Genomic DNA, 20,561 nt, shown 5'->3' on the forward strand with positions numbered 1-20,561 from the left:
CTTCCCTAGACCGTTATTACCATATTCTGAGTACTTGCAAGTCATCTTACCATACTTCTTACTGGCTCCCTTCTTCCCAGGTTGGAGTAAGAGTCTTTCCAACCTTCAGTCTTCCCCGCCCCTCCTTCTCCAGGTTAACACTGTCCCACTGTGATCCTTACCTGACATTCACATTTAACACTCTCAAGGGGAAAGTTCTGGGTCCTGTAATTGGATCTCATAACTAAATAGAAAGTACCTCCAGTTACCTGATTTTAGAAGTTGGCATTCTTTTAAAACATTCTTTTACTCATTTTAGCCTCCTTCTGAAGAAATAAAAACAGGTGAGGATGAAGATGAGGAAGATAATGATGCTTTACTGAAGGAAAATGAAAGTAAGAATTGAATTTTCTTGGCTATTTTACAAAATTGGAAAAGATTGGGGTTCTTTGTTGAGAGGTACGTTATTTGATCTACTTCTCAACTTCTATTTTTCTCAGCTGTTTCTTAATAGTGAGGAATCTAAAACATTGCTTGATAATAACTTTTAAAATAGTACCTTTTATACAGTAAAATTTGGAAGTGTTGGGAAGAAAAGTACTTACACTTGAAGACAACTCATACCTGTTCATCCTTGGGGTTTAGATTGGGGGCCGCTGGTTTCAGAAGCCTTCCTAATTATGATAAAGGCAACAGCTTTAGCTTTGATTGAGTCCCTAATGATCATAAGAATGGTAATTCAACCCGTGGAAAGTATAAAAAGAACTGTTTTACTTTTAAAATAAAGCTTATTAAAGGTGACTGATATCTCAGTGGCCCCATATTCCATTTTATATTTTGAATCGTACACATCCTCGTACTTTGTTCATAATTTATGTTTCCTGTGTTTTCTAGGTCCTGATGTTCGGCGAGACAAACCTGTAACAGGGGACCAGATAGAGGTATTTGCCAACAAACTGGGTGAACAATGGAAGATTCTGGCCCCCTACTTGGAAATGAAAGACTCAGAAATTAGACAGATTGAGTGTGACATTGAAGACATGAAGATGAGAGCTAAGCAGCTGCTAGTCGCCTGGCAGGATCAGGAGGGAGTGCATGCTACACCTGAGAACCTGATCAATGCACTCAACAAGTCTGGGTTAAGTGACCTTGCAGAAAGTCTAACTAATGACAATGAGACAAATAGTTAGCTTTTTTTTTTTATTATTAAAACTGTGATAAGCTTTTGTTACCAAGCAGCATTTGATAAGAGGTTCACTGGTTTTGGTAAACAATAAACATTTTTATAACAGTTGTACAGTTGGCTGGTGCTCCAAGAACAACAGAATGCATGGTGGCTCTTGATGACTGACCTCAGGGTCTGGGGGGACAAGGGGGTAGGTTGGGGAAATGGCCAAAGTAAAGTGACCTCAAGGTCACATAATATTTTTGTTAACATTTATAAAGTCAGTAAACAATATTTAGGGGCATGGTGTTTCCTAAGATACACTATGCCAAACTGGTTTCCTGCATTCCATTAGTTACAGAATTTAACTTGCTATCCTGAACATCCCACAGTAATACTTTCTGAAACCATATGACTGCTCTAGTCTCATCTGTGCTTTAAAGCAGATGATCAGCAAACAATGGGCTGTTTGTCACCTCTTTTCGTAAGTAAAATTTTAATGGTACACAGCCATGCTGATTCTTTTAAGTACTGTCTATGGCTCCTTTCATGCTACAACAGCAAAGTTACATAGTTGCAACAAAGACTTGTGACCTGCAAAGCTTAAAACATATTTAAAATACCTGGCCCATGGCAGAAAATATTCTCCAACCCCCAACTTTAAAAGAAATGGGGTGAAGTCTAAAACGTAGTTCTTTTAGCCTTACAGAACTTATTTTAAGCTCTCAAGTCATTAAAATAGGGATACATACCTCAGGGATTGTTGTGAAGTTCAAATGAGATGTATGTGAGAGCATCCTACAAACAGCAAAGCACTATAGTCATGGCTGGAGACAGTTTCCATTCCCACGTAAGTTACCCTTTAGGGCGCTACGGTCATTGTTTTGAATCCGGAAGGAGGGCTAAGTGCCTGTCACTAAAAATATTCTTGCTGGGGCTTCACCTCACTCGCTAGTCCAACAGTGATCCAGCACAGCTCTATATCAAAAGGGCCTCAGTGCGAGGGGCACAGCACAGAAGGCACGCTCAGGAATCAATCAAGACATTTTCTTGCTTGTTCTCTCTTTTCAAAGATCTTACATGAAAGGCCGAATTCTAAAATAGCCTTAATAGTTTAAAACAACACTAGTATAAGTCCTATTTCTTATACTTTATAATGCTTTTCTGGATCAAATAAAATGAAGTCAGGTGTTTTGTAATGACAATTAAGGAATTATAATTTACAATGCTAATTCCGTAAAAGGCTTATATACTTTGTTCTAACCCTACCTGATCTAGTAGCTACAGCTTCCTCCAAATCGTAAAATCTGAATTCTAATTCCTAAATTGGTGTCCTCAAAATTCAGAAAATTAGTGAATAAAAAAATTTCACAAATTTACAAGCATCACACCAATATATAAAAGAATCATTACAATTCTTATGGTCTCATCCTCCCTATTCTATTCTACACCCCCTCCAAGGCAAAAGAGTACTGATTGCCAATTATTAAAGCTTAGCTGAAGCTATTTACAAATAAATTTTCCTGAAATGCTTATTTTATCCCCTAGTGTTCTTAGATTATATTACATTGTTCAAACTTGAGAGGAAATGGCCATTATTCTCTAAGAATCGAATAGTTATCACTACTATGCTCTGCAGAGCGTTAAAACAGCATAAGCAAAGATGAGATTTCATGATAATCCCCGAAAACTTTATTATAAATATCTAACTCAAAGGAAATCAGACAAGTCAGCTGATACTCTATCCTTTCACAACCAAGCAAGGCTCCTAAAACAAAAATGAATTAACTAGAGTATTAAAATGGAAGAAACATACCAATATTGAGATATCATACTCTGGTATTTCTACCATCACTTTAAAAATCATTGGTATTAAATTTTGATAGACATTAAGAATTTGGGAGTTGACGGGAGTAGAAAGAAACACCCAACTGAGCCAAGGAACAGATCTGATAACATGGTTGCATTCAGCATCCAAAGAACTCCATTACTTTTACAACTCTATTCCTTTTTTAAACAATATTATGCTACAGGCAAAGAAGACAGTATTTTTAAATGGATGCTTAAGAGCATAGTTAAACTAACCATCTGCAGAAACTGTAATGGTAGTAAACATATCTGAACTTCAGCCAAGCTCCAACACTCAACAGACAAAAGACTTGAGGTCAAATGCTGTTAGTCCCTCTTTGTTTTGTTTTTTTATTAAATATCCTAATTTTCTAAAAATAAGCAACTGGAGCTTGTCAACATTATTTTTAAGGTTGATTACTACAAAACCATTGCAAAGTTAAATGTACAAACCTAGTACGTCAGAGACACAGTAATAAATGTATAATCAAATGTACTATTATTGATCACAATTTATTTTAAAGTCATGAAAAGCCAGCAACAGGCTGGACAAATACTTGATTGTATCCATGTTTCCATGGGATGGGGACAGCAGCACTGAGTTACACAATGAGATCAACACTTAACTTCCTTTCCACCGTCCTGGCAAAATTTTTGTTAGATAATGCAAAGGAGGGGCAGCTACTGAATCACTGGTGGTTTGAACCATGCAAAAACAACAAGTAATAGAGTAATAGGTGTGCAATAAACATCTGATTGCTGAATCTTGGGCTGAAAAAGACAGGAAGAAAAATTATCACAGAAGGTAATGGTTGAAAGGCATTTCAACTCATAATTTTTAAAAATTAATCCAAGAAATAAGCTTTTTAAAAATGTCTTCCTGTCACCTTTATATAGGGCAGCACAGTCCAAAGGCAATTTTCTCTTTTCTGTTATTTTTTAGGTCGATAACACAGAGTGGTCTGCTTCTGCCCTCTTTTGTTCCACATGAGGGGAAACATGTAAAACCACCTAAAAATCTTCCTTTAAAGCTCTGGGTTATAGAAATGATCAACAAACAACATTTATTTCACACCTAAGCATAAATAGCTAAAATGAAGATTACTGTTCACTTTCCTCTTCCATTATTTCAATTCTGCGAGGCCCATAGAGTAGAACATAAGCTATATGCCAGTCTCCACCACCAGAAAGCCTCAAGATATCCTCTGGTGTCACGATGCTGACCTTATCATCATCAAACTTAATCCACTCATCTAAAGTGCAAAAGAGAAGAATGAAATTAATCTCATATATGATTTTTTCAGACTTCCATTGCAAAAAAGGTACTGAGTAATTTTATGTACAGTAGTATTCCATCTGCCATACCAACAGTTCTCAAAGTGTGGTCCAGGGACTACTCAGGTTCAAGATCTTTTCAGGGGTTCCATGAAGGTTACAACAATTTTCATAACACTCCTAAAGCATTTCCCTTTTCCCCCTCATTCTGTGAAGTGTGCTTTGGAATTCTCCAGAGGTTACACAATGTGTGATAAAGCAGCAGACTGAAGGCAGAAACAGGAGAATCCAGCTGTCTCCTATTAAGCCTAACAAAACAGACTTAGAAAAATGTAAATCAATATCATTTTTTGCCTTTTTTTTGTTTTGGAAAAGATCGTAATTTTTATTTTGAAAGTGTTATTTATTTTAATATGTAATGACTTCATTACTGTCAGTTTTAAAAAAATTAACTTCTCAGTTTTAATTTCTATTATAGTAAATATTGAGAGATAATCCTCATAAATAGAAGCTCTTTGGGATCCTCATTAATTTAAGAATGCAAAAGGAGTTCTGAGATCAAAAAGTTTGAGAACAAATGTAAAAATCTAAACAACTTATCAAACTAGTATGGAACAATTTAAAAAAACAGCATCTTTACCTTGTTTCCTTTTCACCCATGATACATAATGACCTGAAGAGCTAGATCTTCCTTGATGTGTTAGCACTGCTTGTAAGTCATAGTATCCACAATTATTGGAGCCAATGTCTAAAGAAAGATGTAAACCCAGTAATATTAGAAATGAACAGATATGTGCTTTCACAAGCTAAGTAACAAGCAAGAACAACTCAAGTTTAGCCTAGAGAAGTACTATTATTGTTAAAATCCAATAAGATACTACTGTCCAATTAAAGGTTCATGAAAGATGTTTTAAGAAGTATGCTATCATTCATAGAACATATATTCACTAAAAAGTGATTTTTTTTACTATGTCATACTAAGGTAAATTATAAGAAACAACTTTTTTTTAAAGAACAGTATCTGAAAAAAAAATATGTGGAAAGACAGTAATTTTACCTAAAAAAAAAAAAAACCTACACACAGTAAAACTCAAATGAAGATTTCACTTACCATCAGCAAAAGAAAAGGGTTCATACTTAACTTCTTTTGGGGGGCTACTCTTTTTGTCATTCTGAGGGGAAAAAAATTTTAATTTTAAGTGTTCATGATATTGGAAATAAAATTTATATTCTCAATGAGTATCCATCTCCACAAATATTTACTGTCTATAATGCAAATCACCAAGGCAAGACAAAGAAAAAATATGATCTGCCTTACAAATTGCTCAAATGATACAGCTACAGTTAACATAAAACTGTAAACCCAAAAGTCCTACTCTTTAACAACATACAGTCTCATATGTATAGTAGGAAATCCTGATTACAGAACCAACTTCAAACCACTAAACCTAGAGCACACCAGTGAATACAGAGTACAGATAAACACTGCTCTAAGGTAGAAAAAGAAAACCCAATTCTGCAACTTTTCCAGAACACTATCAAACCACATAGGTGAAGACAAAACAAAAGAAAACCTGCCTCAAAAAAACAGAAGTCGAATTACTGCAATGGCCACCTGCTACTTCAGCCCAAATGAACTGAAATATTTAATTCAGCAAATATTTACCTAAATTAAAAGAGGTGTGATTTAGACAAGGATCTTCAGTGGGAACTCTCTTGCCTCAACCCATTTCAGTGTGTAATATAAAAACAACTAAGCAGGGGCATCCCTGGTCATGCAGTGGTTAACAATCTGCCTGCCGATGCAGGGGACACGGGTTCGAGCCCTGGTCCAGGAAGATCCCACATGCCGCGGAGCAACTAAGCCCGTGAGCCACAACTACTGAGCCTGCGCTCTAGAGTCCACGATCCACAACTACTGAAGCCCACATGCCTAGAGGCCGTGCTCCGCAGCAAGAGAAGCCACCGCAATGAGAAGTCCGTGCACTGCAGGGAGGAGTAGCCCCTGCTCGCCACAACTATAGAAAGCCCACGTGCAGCAACAAAGACCCAACACAGCCAAAAATAAATAAATAAAAATTAAAAAAAAAACAAAAACAACTTACTTAGGCATATGGACACAAAGTTCTTGAAGACTATAATAATAAGGAAGACAATGCAAGCAGTTTAGAAGACAGTTAAAGTGACAAGAAGCCAAAGGATCTTACAACAAAGAAAGGCAATTAGGTCAACCATTCCTTTATATATTTTTTAACACCTAGAGCAACCCCAAAAAGGCTATACAAAGAAACACATTAAAAAACATTACACATGGGTTTCCCTCGTGGTGCAGTGGTTGGGAATCCACCTGCCAATGCAGGGGACATGGTTTCGAGCCCTGGTCCGCGAGGATCCCACATGATGCGGAGCAACTAAGCCCATGTGCCACAACTACTGAGCCTATGCTCTAGAGCCTGCAAGCCACAACTGCTGAGCCCATGCACCACAACTACTGAAGTGCGAAAGCCCTAGAGCCCATGCTCCACGACAAGAGAGGCCACTGCAATGAGAAGCCCGCGCACCATAGCGAGGAGTGGCCCCTGCTTGCCGCAACTAGGGGGAGCCTGTATGCAGCAACAAAGACCCAATGCAGCCAAAAATAAAATAAAATAGATAAATTTTTAAAAAATCAAATTCTTCAAAAAAATTATACATAAACTAGAATTCTAAAAAATGTTCATGTAACCTACAAGAAGGGAAAACAGAAACAAAAATCAGAACAAATAGCAAAATATAAAATAGATTCAAACACTAACATATTAAGAATTACATGAAATGTAAATGGTCTAAATGTACCAATAAAAAGACAGAGGTTAACACAGGATTAAAAAACATGACCCAACTATATGCTGTCTGTAAGAAACTACCTTCAAATATAGCATGGGCAAATTTAAAGTAAAAGAATGGAAAAAGATGTATCATGCAAACATTAACAGAAAGAAAGCAGCAGTGGCAATATTAATATCAGATAAAGTAGACTACAGAACAAAGAAAATGACCACGAACCAAGAGGGACACTCCATAATAATCATAATAAGTAATAATCATAATAATCATAATCAGTAATAATCATAATAATCACTCCACCAAGACAGAGCAATCCTAAATGTGTATGCACCAAATAACAGTTACAAACCATGAAAAGCAAAAAGCTAACAGAACTGAATGAATGGGGAAACATACAAATCCACAATTTTAGTTGAAGACTTCACCACTCCTCTTTCAACAACTGACAGAACTAGACAGAAAAACAGCAAGGTTACAGGAAAAAGCAACAACACCATCAACCAACTGGATCTAATCAACATCACATAATACTCCACTCAACAACAGTAAAATACACATTCTTATCAAGTGCCCATGGAACACGTACCAAGATAGATAACATCCTGAGCCATAAAGCAAACCTCAACAAATTTAAAGGAATTTAAATCACACGAGTGTGTTTTCTCACCACAATTGACTCAAACTAGAATCAGTAACAAAAAGATAACAGGAAATTTTCCGAACACTTTTAAATTAAACAAGACACTTCTAAATGATCCAAGGTCAAAGAGAAGTCTCAGTTTTTTAAAAAATACAAGAAACATAATGAAAATGGAAATGCAATACAACAATTTGTAGGACACAATCTGAAAGCACTGCTAAGAGGAAATTTACAACACTAAATGCACACATCAGAAAACAGGAAGTCTGAAATAAAAGATCTAAGTTCCCACACCATAAGGACCTAGAAAGAGAGGAGGAAAATAAACCCAAAGCAAGCAGAAAACAGGAAGTAATAAGAGTAAAAATCAATAAAACGAGATGCAGAAAAACAGAGAAAAATCAATGAAACAAAATGCTAGTTCTCTGAAAAGAGCAATAAAATTGACAATCCTCTAGCAAGACTGACAAAGAGGGGCTTCCCTGGCGGCGCAGTGGTTGAGAGTCCGCCTGCCAATGCAGGGGACACGGGTTCGTGCCCTGGTCCGGGAAGATCCCACATGCCACGGAGCAGCTGGGCCCGTGAGCCATGGCCACTGAGCCTGCGCGTCCGGAGCCTGTGCTCCGCAATGGGAGAGGCCACAACAGTGAGAGGCCCACGTAACGCAAAAAAAAAAAAAAAAAAAAAAAAAAGACTGACAAAGAGAAAAAAAATAGACACAAATTTACAATATCAGGAATGAAACAGGGGACAAATATCGCTACACACCCTGCAAACATCAGAATAATCATCATCCTAGGAACAACTCTGCACACATAAAATTGACAAGCTAGATGAAATGGATCAATTCCACAAAACCACAAACTACCAAAACATACCCAATATGAAATAAATTTGAATAGCCCATAACTATAAAGTTGAATTTTTAATTTAAAAACTCCTGAAAAAGGGCTTCCCTGGTGGCGCAGTGGTTGAGAGTCCGCCTGCCGATACAGGGGACACAGGTTCGTGCCCCAGTCCGGGAGGATCCCACATGCTGCAGGGCGGCTGGGCCCGTGAGCGATGGCCGCTGAGCCTGTGTGTCCGGAGCCTGTGCTCCGCAACGGGAGAGGCCACAACAGTGAGAGGCCCGCGTACCACAAAACAAAACAAAACAAAACAAGCTCCTGAAAAAGAACTCTGCAGGCCAAGACTGTCTGACCAAGACAATTCTACCAAACGTTTAAAAGAGAACTAACACCAATTCTACACAATCTCTTACCAAAAAAAATGAGAAAAAAACAGCTAATAAATCAATTCAGGAGAGTAGAGGATGTAAGATCAATATACAAAAATCAACTGCAATGAATGCAAAAATGAAATTTAAAAAAACTATGCCATTTACAAAAACATCAAAAAGAATAAAATAGTCGAAGTACAAGAAATGGACTTTCCTGGTGGTGCAGTAGTTAAGAATCTGCCTGCCAATGCAGGGGACACGGATTCGAGCCCTGGTCTGGGAAGATCTCACATGCCGCGGAGCAACTAGGCCCGTGCGCCACAACTACTGAGACTGCACTCTGAAGCCCGCACGCCACAACTACTGAGCCTGTGAGCCACAACTGCTGAAGCCTGCATGCCTAGAGCCCGTGCTCCGCAACAAGAAAAGCCACCACAACGAGAAGTCCACACACCACACAAAGAGCAGCCCCTAGTCACCGCGTGCGACCAGAGAAACCCTGCACCAGCAACAAATACCCAACACAGCCCAAAATTAATTAATTAATTTTTTTTTTAAAAAAAGAAGGGGGTAGGGGGAAAGGAAAGTGGATTTGGCTACAAAGGGGCAGCATGAGGGATCGTTGTGGTAAAGGGAAATGTATTGCATCTAGACTACATCAAAGTCAGTATCCTGGTTGTGATATTGTATTACAGCTTTGCAAGATGTTACCACTAGGAGAAACTGGGTAAAAAGTACTCAGGAACTCTATTATTTCTTATAACTGCATGTGATTCTACAATTATCTCAAAATAAAATTTAATTTTTTAAAAACTGCTTTTAACACACACACACACAGTAACCTGCAGAAGAATTTAATTTTAACATCTGGTATATAATATCACACTGGAAATATTCCTAGTTACCAGGAAATATCTTTTTCCTTTTGAAGAAAACAATCCAACATATAATTCACCTGTCCCTTCTCTAAGTTTAAAATATACAATTTATTAAATATAAAGTTGCTAAGGTTATAATTTTAACAGTTATAGGTGCTTGTTAAAAGATATGATTTAAGTTGTCACAGTGGGCATAATGAAGCAATATTTGATAACACTAACGCCATTTTAAAAAATGGAGATGCCTTACGAGGAAAATAATAAAATACTCTGAATTTTACAAGGCAAGATTTTACGTGAAGTGCTTTGAGGAAATAAATACTGATATAAAAGGAATAAAAGCTGCAGATTTTTATGGGAAAAGAAAATATTAAGTTTATTCTACCATAAAGGACACATTTAGCATAGCTAGAGTTCTTTTTCTTATGCTAAAACACACCTAAAACTTTAAGGGCTTGCACCAATACCTGCAAGATTTGTATATATGCTAAACACAGGTTCATCCATTTTTACTAATAGGTTAACAATATAAAATGAATACAGGACACGGATTAAAGATAAACATATTAAGATTAGAAAACGACCAATAAGAACCTACTGTCTTTGGCTGCTGATTTACTTTTTTATCTTCCAGATCCTTGAATTTTGATCGAAAAGAAACCATTTTCTCTTGAAGTTCTGGTGTACATAGTTCATACACATCCAACATAAGAGGAAATTTAACATCCTATATACAAACCAAAAAGAAAAAGTGTAAACAGACTTATAAAGGTAGTTATTTAAAATATTCATCACACTTTTTAAGTACTGCTTTCATATTCAAATAAAGTTGAAAATAAGCACTGTAAAAATCACGTGGAAATCTGTGCATTTGAAAATATCAGTGCTTATTTTCAATCTGGTCCTAACTTTTTTTGTGTGTGTGGCCTCTCCCGTTGCAGAGCACAGGCTCCGGACACGCAGGCTCAGCGGCCATGGCTCACGGGCCCAGCTGCTCCGCGGCATGTGGGATCCTCCCGGACCGGGGCATGAACCCGTGTCCCCCGCACCAGCAGGCGCACTCTCAACCACTGCACCACCAGGGAAGCCCGTGGTCCTAACTTTAAGATAAAAATTTTTTTAATTTTTCCATTAAACATTTTAACCCATGAAACTGACCGCAGAGGAGCTACCAAAAATTTAAACAACAGGGACTTCCCTGGTGGTCCAGTGGTTAAGAATCCACCTCCCAATACAGGGGACACGGGTTCAATCCTTGGTCAGTGAACTAAGATCCCATATGCCGCAGAGCAACTAAGCCTGCATGCTCTAGAGCCCACGCACAACTAGAGAGCCCATGTGCCACAACTACTGAGCCCGTGCACTCTGCAGCCCATGCGCCACAACTAGAGAGCCTGAGTGCTGCAACTACTGAGCCCACACGCTCTAGGGCCCGTGTGCCACTAGAGAGAAGCCTGCACACTGCAAAGAGCCCACGTGCCACAACAAAAGATCCCGCATGCCGCAATGAAGATCCCGTGTGCTGCAACTAAGACCCAACGCAGCCAAATATGTTTCTTTTTTAATTTAAACAATAAAAGAAGCATTTCAGAAATACTAGACTAGCAGATACTTCAACTACATTTAACCTGTTCATATGACCCTAAGTATATCTGAAAATGTATTATAAATTTCAGCTCAAGAGGCTAAAATTATATATACCTCTCCCAAGGATCAGACTCTATGGATACACAGCAGAGCTACAGTTCAACAAAACAGATAAATCATAAGGTTGGCTCTGACATCAAACGATTACAATTTAAGTATTCCTTGGGCACCGGTAATTTAACACTCTCCTTTCACCTGGAAGAAAGGAACCGCCTAGAATAGTGTGTTATATTGCTCCTTACCCCACTCCCGTCCCCAAACCTACTGGACCAGTATCTCTGGAATTGAGGATCTGGTCTAGGTCAATATTTCTGGGGAATGGAGGGCATCCATCAGAATTACCTGGGAATCTTTTGAAAAATGTAAGACCTAAGGCCCCACTTAATCAGATGCTTGGTGGCGGATGAGGGGCAGGCGTGTGTATGATTTAAAACAAAAAGGACAGTAGATAATTCCAATGCATATTCTTGATTAAGAACCACTTGTCTAATGTTAATAACTTCCCTATTTATAGTATTTTCAAGTGAGTTTATCCCTAAAAGAATAAAGAAACCTATTGTAAGTTAGGAATTACCTTCAAAGAATTACAATAATTTATTATAGTAAAGTTCATTACTAACCTTAAGAACTTTGGCATTCACAGATTCCTTCTCTTTATAAAAAAATCGAACCATCTGAATAGTCAAGTAAGCAGGCAACCGGCTGATCTTGGACTGAGGAGACAAAGTGGAAAGAAATTCTGTAACATACAAATACCACACAAGTTTTTAATTCCTCAGTTTGGTAAAAACATTAATTAGCTGGAAACCTTTCTAGTAAATGGAATTGGATTCCAAAACTTACAGATTTGATGTACAAAGCATTTCTTTGCAATGTTGGAGACTGTTTGGTGATTTCTTCCTGAAGTCGCTAAAAAAGAACATAACAGAAGTCCAAACATTAAAGAATTTTCTTCTGCAATACAGTTATATCTTTAATTCTTTTAAAAATTATCAACAGTACTAATCAATAGACAACATATAGTATGTCAACGGATTTATACCCCTGAGAAATAATTTGAATGAAGACAATGTGGGAAGGCTTTTAGATATGGCTCAGTTCTTAAAAGGCATCAATTCTTACTGGCATGCACTCCTCAGAATGTAAATAATACTTGAAGTCTTTTAATTATGATCCAAATGCTCAGATTCTGAGAGTTTATACTGTATTTTATACAACCTAAGGAAACCTATCGTGGTATTCCTCTACTTATGGATCATCAGAATATTCATATTAGAAGAAAATTAAGAGAATGCAGATAACCCTTGTTCTTTACGCTTTATTTAGCAAAGCCTTCCAGAACAAATCAGTTATTGTTAAATCTGAGAAGAGTCATAACACAGAAAACCTCTGTTAATCTAATAAATGTGGGAAAGCCCTTAGCCATTGTATCTTATAACCATCATGTCTGCCATTCTACTCCTTATAGCCTGTGTGACACTGAGCAAGACAGTTATCCCTCTGGGCATCATCGGTAAATGGTGCTAACAGCACTTAACGTGACAGTGCTGCTGTTAGAATTACATGAGTTAGTACACGGAGAAAACTTGGAGAACGATTTGGTACATATTCTATGTTCAACAAGCATGTTACACTTGTATAAAAATTGTTTGTTTGATTTTTTAAAATTACTAATTAGAAAAGGAGGCACCATGGAGCAGCCTTTTAACACTTAACCAAGTTTATCTGGCAACAAAGAGGTAAAGAAATGTGGAGCAAAATTACTCAAAAAAGAACGAATGATGATAAGGAATCTAAAAAATTACCAAGACAACAAATACAACATCTCATTAATACATATTTTTAAAGAAAGGATATATGGTACAATGTTACTCATCAGGTAAGCTACATATTATTATCATCAATCCATTATCATCTAGAAGTTCCAGGTATACTTAGTTTTCCCGGAATTTTATAAAATTATGAAAAATACACCCTGGAGAGTCCCTGCCGAAATATTCTATCCCACACTCTCCAATTAACATTTACATCACGTTTTGATGCCCCGCTATTTGCATCATAATTTGTTATAGGACTTCGGGTGGTAAGCTAGTATCTGTATGCTTTTATTTTTATTAATTTATTTTTACTTTTCCCTTTTTTTTTTTAACATCTTTATTGGAGTATACAATGGTGTGTTAGTTTCTGCTTTATAATAAAGTGAATCAGTTATACATATAATCTCCATATTTCCTCCCTCTTGCATCTCCCTCCCATCCTCCCTATGCCACCCCACTAGGTGGTCACAAAGCACCTAGCTGATCTCCCTGTGCCGTGTGGCTGCTTCCCACTAGCTATCTATTTTACGTTTGGTAGTTTATCTATGTCCATGCCACTCTCACTTCATCCCAGCTTACCCTTCCCCCTCCCCTTGTCCTCAAGTCCATTCTCTACGTCTGCATCTTTATTCCTGTCCTGCCCCTAGGTTCTTCAGAACCATTTTTTTTCTTAAATTCCATATATATGTGTTAGCATATGGTATTTGTTTTTCTCTGACTCACTTCACTCTGTATGACAGATTCTAGGTCCATCCACCTCACTACAAATAACTCACTTTCGTTTCTTTTTATGGCTGAGTAATATTCCATTGTATATATGTGCCACATCTTCTTTATCCATTCATCTGTTGATGGACACTTAGGCTGCTTCCATGTCCTGGCTACTGTAAATAGAGCTGCAATGAACATTGTGGTACACGTCTCTTTTTGAATTATGGTTTTCTCAGGGTATATGCCCAGTAGTGAGATTGCTAGGTGGTATGGTAGGTCTATTTTTAGTTTTTTAAGGAACCTCCATACTGTTCTCCGTAGTGGCTGTATCAATTTACATTCCCACCAACAGTGCAAGAGGGCTCCCTTTCCTCCACACCCTCTCCAGCATTTATTGTTTGTAGATTTTTTGATGATGGGCATTCTGACTTATAATGAGCTGATACCACACTGTAGTTGTAATTTGCATTTCTCTAATGATTAGTGATGTTGAGCATCCCTTCATGTGTTTGTTGGCAATCTGTACATCTTCTTTGGAGAAATGTCTATTTAGGTCTTCTGCCCATTTTTGAATTGGGTTGTTTTTTTGATATTGAGCTGCATGAGCTGCTTGTAAATTTTGGAGATTAATCCTTTGTCAGTTGCTTCATTTGCACATATTTTCTCCCATTCTGAGGGTTGTCTTTTCATCTTGTTTATGTTTCCTTTTGCTGTGCAAAAGCTTTTAAGTTTCATTAGGTCCCATTTGTTTTTGTTTTGATTCCCATTTCTCTAGGAGGTGGGTCAGAAAGGATCTTGCTGTGATTTATGTCAAAAAGTGTTCTTCCTATGTTTTCCTCTAAGAGTTTTATAGTGTCTAGCCTTACATTTAGGTCTTTAATCCATTTTGAGTTTATTGTTGTGTATGGTGTTCGGGAGTGTTCTAATTTCATTCTTTTACATGGAGCTGTCCAGTTTTCCCAGCACCACTTATTGAAGAGGCTGTCTTTTCTCCCTTGTATATTCTTGTTCCTTTTATCAAAGATAAGGTGACCATAGGTGCATGGGTTTACCTCTGGGCTTTCTATCCTGTTCCATTGATCTCTATTTCTGTTTTTGTGCCAGTACCATACTGTCTTGATTACTGTAGCTATGTAGTATAGTCTGAAGTCCAGAAGCCTGATTCCTCCAGCTCCGTTTTTCTTTCTCAAGATTGCTTTGGCTGTTTGGGATCTTTTGTGTTTCCATACAAATTGTGAAACTTTTTGTTCTAGTTCTGTGAAAAATGCCATTGGCAGTTTGATAGGGATTGCACTGAATCTGTAGATTGCTTTGGGTAGTATAGTCATTTTCACAATGTTGATTCTTCCAATCCAAGAACATGGTATATCTCTCCATCTGTTGGTATCTTCTTTAATTTCTTTCATCAGTGTCTTATAGTTTTCTGCATACAGTTGTTTTGTCTCCTTAGGTAGGTTTATTCCAAGGTATTTTATTCTTTTTGTTGCAGTGGTAAATGGGAGTGTTTCCTTAATTTCTCTTTCAGATTTTTCATCATGAGTGTATAGGAATGCAAGAGATTTCTGTGCATTAATCTTTTATCCTGCTACTTTACCAAATTCATTGATTAGTTCTAGTAGTTTTCTGGTAGCATCTTTAGGATTCTCTTAGTATCATGTCATCTGCAAACAGTGGCAGCTTTACTTCTTCTTTTCCGATTTAGATTCCTCTTATTTCTTTTTCTTCTCTGATTGCTGTGGCTAAAACTTCCAAAACTATGTTGAATAACAGCAGTGAGAGTAGACAACCTTGTCTTGTTCCTGATCTTAGAGGAAATAGTTTCAGTTTTTCACCACTGAGAACGATGTTGGCTGTGAGTTTGTCATATATGGCCTTTATTATGTTGAGGTAAGTTCCCTCTATGACTACTTTCTGGAGGGTTTATATCATAAATGGGTACTGAATTTTGGCGAAAGCTTTTTCTGCATCTAGAGAGATGATCATATGGTTTTTCTCTTTCAATTTGTTAATATGGTTTATCACATTGATTGATTTGCATATATTTACGTATGCTTTTCAAGTGAACTTCTCTTAAACGCCATTATGCCTCACCACAACTCTCCCCTCAGTATCACAGGGCAAAGAATAGCACTATTTATCTATCTGTTTCTTATAGGAACATTTACCAATACATCCCCTAACCAATCTTACCCCAAACTGTAAATGGGAGCTCCCTGACAACAAATAATCTTGTTTTCAATGTAATCCCTGCCCCAATTCACTGCCCATCATTCAAGAGATGTACATATTCCCCCAAACCATATCAAATAAATGTTAGGCAAGCAAAATTGTTCTATTTTATCAATCTGCTCATTAGAGTGGATTCTTTAGTATGGCACTGGGGAAACAGTACTAACTGAATAATAAGACAGACAAGTTTTAATTCTGGCTCTACCACAAACCAATTAAGTCACTTAAATTCCAGGGCCTCAACTTTAATACTAGTGCAATGGCAGAATGACTACATGCCCTCATTTGCACAGTACAACCCCAGTTGATACCTCACAATTATTAATATATCATTATAATACCCTCAGAGGCCTCCTTCAAGCCTCTGGCCACACATTTTTGTCAACCAGTCAATACACAACCTTGTTTTATGTGTGTTTCTGCTATTTAACGACACCTTAACATACAATGGACTCACAGCCAAGTACACTATACCTCATCCCTGAATGAAGCTTATCTAACAAATGTTATTTTCTTCTTAAGGCACATCACAGCCTTCTTGCACTTAGAACACCAGACAGCACTTCACCATTATGCCTGAAGGCCATTATAAACAGCAAGATCACCAACAAAAAGCACAAAAATGCAAGAAATGTGGCATTAAAATTACCGCAAAAAGGGTACTTGTTTATAGTATGAGCGCTGAAACAAGAAGGCAGAGCATCACCTTTGGGGACCTCAGGTGAAACAGTGTGAGTCAGGCAACTCAAAATTTTTTTCATCCTGTGCATATCTACAAATGACCATGAAAGCACCATGAGTACTGATGTTGGGGTTACAAATACATTCTAGCAAGAAGGTGTATTTGTAAACACAGAATCTACGAACAATGGGGATGAACTGCAATTGTCCTTACCAACTTAAGTCCTGTAAAAAGATACTTGACTTCTTGATTGATAAAACAGCTAAGCTGAAGCTGACTTTCCTTTCCTTTACTGACTTCTTCTTCTTCAGATTCTGTACATTTCATGCTTTGAAAAATAAGATAAGGAATTTGCCAATAGGCATTCAATTTGTTATATAATCTTGAATAAGTTATCCTAATGCTATTAAAATTAATAGCATTCACTGGCATTTAAAACATTTCAGTCTTCCAATAGAGATTCATTTTAATATACTTAAAAATGCTCATTCACTTACCAACAACACGGATTAACAAATGCGTGTAAAAGGATAAACTCTCAACAAATATAAGTTGGTATTTATAGACTTAAGATGGTCTTAACAACCCAAAGACAGATAAACAAATCTTTTTCTAAGTTTCCACCCATGATGTAGAAAATAGTATTCTCCTAAATTCATGTTTTATTAATTATATCAATCTCATGTATATAATTTAGCTGATTTATCCCATTTCATAATTAAAAATTAATTCTCTATGAGGTGAATTAATGAGGTATTCTGCTAAAGATGTTCTTAGGAAAAAATATGAATGTCCTTAAAGAGTACATTTATCTAAACTTCAAGAGCACTCCAAAGGGTGTATTTTTCCAAATTCCTAATTTCCATATTTTTTAAGCATAAAAACCTCCGAAGAATTTTCCTTCATATCCCACCCACCACTCCAGGCAACAACGCTATTCATACCAATTCACTTCTAATAAGTTATGATTACAGTCATACTAATCTTGGCTCATAAGGATACGTAGTTTCAAATTCAACTCCGAAGAACTGATCAATTAAACTTTTCTTTTTAGAAGGTGTCACTGCTGGTGCAGATGAAGAATCTGTCTGCAAAAGTTAAGATGAAATAAAAATTCCAACTTTACTTCACATGGATATTAATGTACATTGGCTCCCACACAATCCAGTTTAGTAACACACATTTAAGCTTTTTAAAATGTAATCCCGGGCCTCCCTGGTGGCGCAGTGGTTGAGGGTCCGCCTGCCGATGCAGGGGACACGGGTTCGTGCCCCGGTCCGGGAAGATCCCACATGCCGCGGAGCGGCTGGACCCATGAGCCATGGCAGCTAAGCTTGCGCGTCCGGAGCCTGTGCTCCGCAATGGGAGAGGCCACAACAGTGAGAGGCCCGTGTACCGCAAAAAAATAAATAAATAAAATAAAATAAAATAAAATGTAATCCCTTTCTGTAAAATCCTTCTACTGATCAAAAAATATTACCAAAAAATTACAGATGCTCAATAATCTCAATTGATTATATTTAGCAAATGATGCATTGAATTCAAGCATCAAATGCAAGCTGTCAAGTTCCAACTACAGATCCAGCATCTAAAGTATTCAAGTACATGTCTACCTATTAAGATGAACTAAGACTTTAGGGTGGGGGTGGGATAGAGAATCAGTCATATTCATAAATATATTTCAATTACCTCTTTAACAGTATCATCCTCTATAGCTTCCAATTTCTGTTGCAATACTCGCATCATTTGTATCCAACATTCATTAGCATCCTGTAATTTAAAAAGTGACACAGTAAATAATCCTGGCTATTACAGTGTTTGATCTATAAAATCCTTCCAAAGTAATTACTGTTTCCTTAGAGAAGGGGAAGGAAGTTTTTTTCTTTAAAAATATTAAGCCAAATTAAATATTATATGATCTTCAAAACAATGAAGAATTCCAGAATAGTTTATTCATTCATTCAAGAGATGTTTCGTGAATTCATTATTATGCTGAACACTATTCTAGACACTAGGAATACACAGCAGTCAACAAAACAGAAAAAGTCCTGATGGGGAACATAATCAAAATATAACAAATTCAAGTAAAGAGAGGGTTATGAAGGAAAAAAAAAGCAATATGGGAGCAGAAAGTGATTAGGGGATTGCCAACAAACACATGAAAGGATACTCAACACCACTAATCATTAGAGAAATGAAAACCAAAACTACAATGAGGTATCACTTCACACTGGTCAGAATGGCCACCATCAAAAAATCTACAAACAATAAATGCTGGAGAGGGTGTGGAAAAAAGGGAAACCTCTTGCACTGTTGGTGGGAATGTAAATTGATACAGCCACTATGTAGAACAGTATGGAGGTTCCTTAAAAAACTACAAATAGAACTACCATACGACCCAGCAATCTCACTACTGGGCATATACCCTGAGAAAACCATAATTCAAGAAGAGTCATGTACCACAATGTTCATTGCAGCTCTATTTACAGTAGCCAGGACATGGAAGCAACCTAAGTGTCCATCAACAGATGCATGGATAAAGAAGATGTGGCACATATATACAATGGAATATTACTCAGCCATAAAAAGAAACAAAACTGAGTTATTTGTAGTGAGGTGGATGGACCTAGAATCTGTCATACAGAGTGAAGTAAGTCAGAAAGAGAAAAACAAATACCGTATGCTAACACATATACATGGAATCTAAAAAAAAAAAAAAAAAAAAAAAAAATTGGTTCCGAAGAACCTAGGGGCAGGACAGGAATAAAGATGCAGACATAGAGAATGGACTTGAGGACAAGGGGAAGGGGATGGGTAAGCTGGGACAAAGTGAGAGAGTGGCATGGACATATATACACTACTAAATGTAAAACAGATAGCTAGTGGGAAGCAGCTGCATAGCACAGGGAGATCAGCTAGGTGTTTTGTGACCACCTAGAGGGGTGGGATAGGGAGGATGGGAGGGAGATGCAAGAGGGAGGAGATATGGGGATATATGTGTATGTATTCACGTTGTTACAAAGCAGAAACTAATACACCACTGTAAAGCAATTATACTCCAATAAAGATGTTTAAAAAAAAGTGATTAAAAAAAAGTGATTAGGGGAAGGGAAGTGTGCTATTTCAATAGGACTGTCAAGGAAAGCCTCTTTGATGCCTTAACATTTGAGTCATGATACCTGAATGAGGTGAGGAAGCAAGCCATGCACCTGGGAGCAAAAGGAACAAGAGCAAAGGCCCTATAGAAACAGGATACTTGGAGGGTTTTTAAAAAATAGCAAGGAAGTCAGTGTATCTGGAGAGAATTGAGCAAGGGGAAGAGTGGCACATGATAAGCTCAGAGAGGTAGCCAGGAGCTAGACTGTTTAGGACTGAGACAGAAAGTCACTAGGAGATACTGAACAAGGAAACCAACATTATCTTATTTACATATTTAAAAGGACTCTGGGGGCTGTGTAGAGAAACACCACAAAAGGCAGAAGCAAGATGATCAGTTAACAGACTACTGCACCTCTCCAGGCAAGAGATAATGGTGGTGTGAACTAGAGAGGACTGATTATTTGTATTTCCAAATATACTCCAGTAAGTGTAGGACGCCTAAGTTTTACATTTACAAAATGAAAACCACAGAACCTTGTCCTGATT

The 20,561-nt window shown here is 37.4% G+C and overlaps 2 protein-coding genes across 3 annotated transcripts in view; one reads left to right on the top strand and one right to left on the bottom strand.

Moving 5' to 3' along the window:
• Positions 1-3,350, top strand: part of THOC1 (THO complex subunit 1) — a 46,307-nt gene extending 42,957 nt beyond the window's left edge. For both annotated transcript variants that reach the window (XM_082640422.1, XM_082640421.1), the window contains 2 exons: positions 299-374; positions 874-3,350. In XM_082640422.1, coding sequence (XP_082496548.1) covers positions 299-374; positions 874-1,169 — 372 coding nt within the window. In that variant the 3' untranslated portion in view covers positions 1,170-3,350. The remainder of the gene's footprint in view (positions 1-298; positions 375-873) is intronic.
• A 139-nt stretch (positions 3,351-3,489) lies between these two features.
• USP14 (ubiquitin specific peptidase 14) overlaps positions 3,490-20,561 on the bottom strand; it is a 45,668-nt gene continuing 28,596 nt past the window's right edge. The window contains exons 8-16 of the mRNA XM_082640423.1: positions 18,606-18,686; positions 17,919-18,004; positions 17,130-17,244; positions 12,321-12,386; positions 12,098-12,190; positions 10,429-10,557; positions 5,379-5,439; positions 4,908-5,015; positions 3,490-4,245 (exon numbers count right to left, since the gene is read on the bottom strand). Coding sequence (XP_082496549.1) covers positions 4,094-4,245; positions 4,908-5,015; positions 5,379-5,439; positions 10,429-10,557; positions 12,098-12,190; positions 12,321-12,386; positions 17,130-17,244; positions 17,919-18,004; positions 18,606-18,686 — 891 coding nt within the window. The 3' untranslated portion in view covers positions 3,490-4,093. The remainder of the gene's footprint in view (positions 4,246-4,907; positions 5,016-5,378; positions 5,440-10,428; positions 10,558-12,097; positions 12,191-12,320; positions 12,387-17,129; positions 17,245-17,918; positions 18,005-18,605; positions 18,687-20,561) is intronic.

Source organism: Mesoplodon mirus (assembly GCF_964341445.2).
Source record: "Mesoplodon mirus genome assembly, chromosome: 13".
In the NCBI taxonomy this organism is placed as follows: domain Eukaryota; kingdom Metazoa; phylum Chordata; class Mammalia; order Artiodactyla; family Ziphiidae; genus Mesoplodon; species Mesoplodon mirus.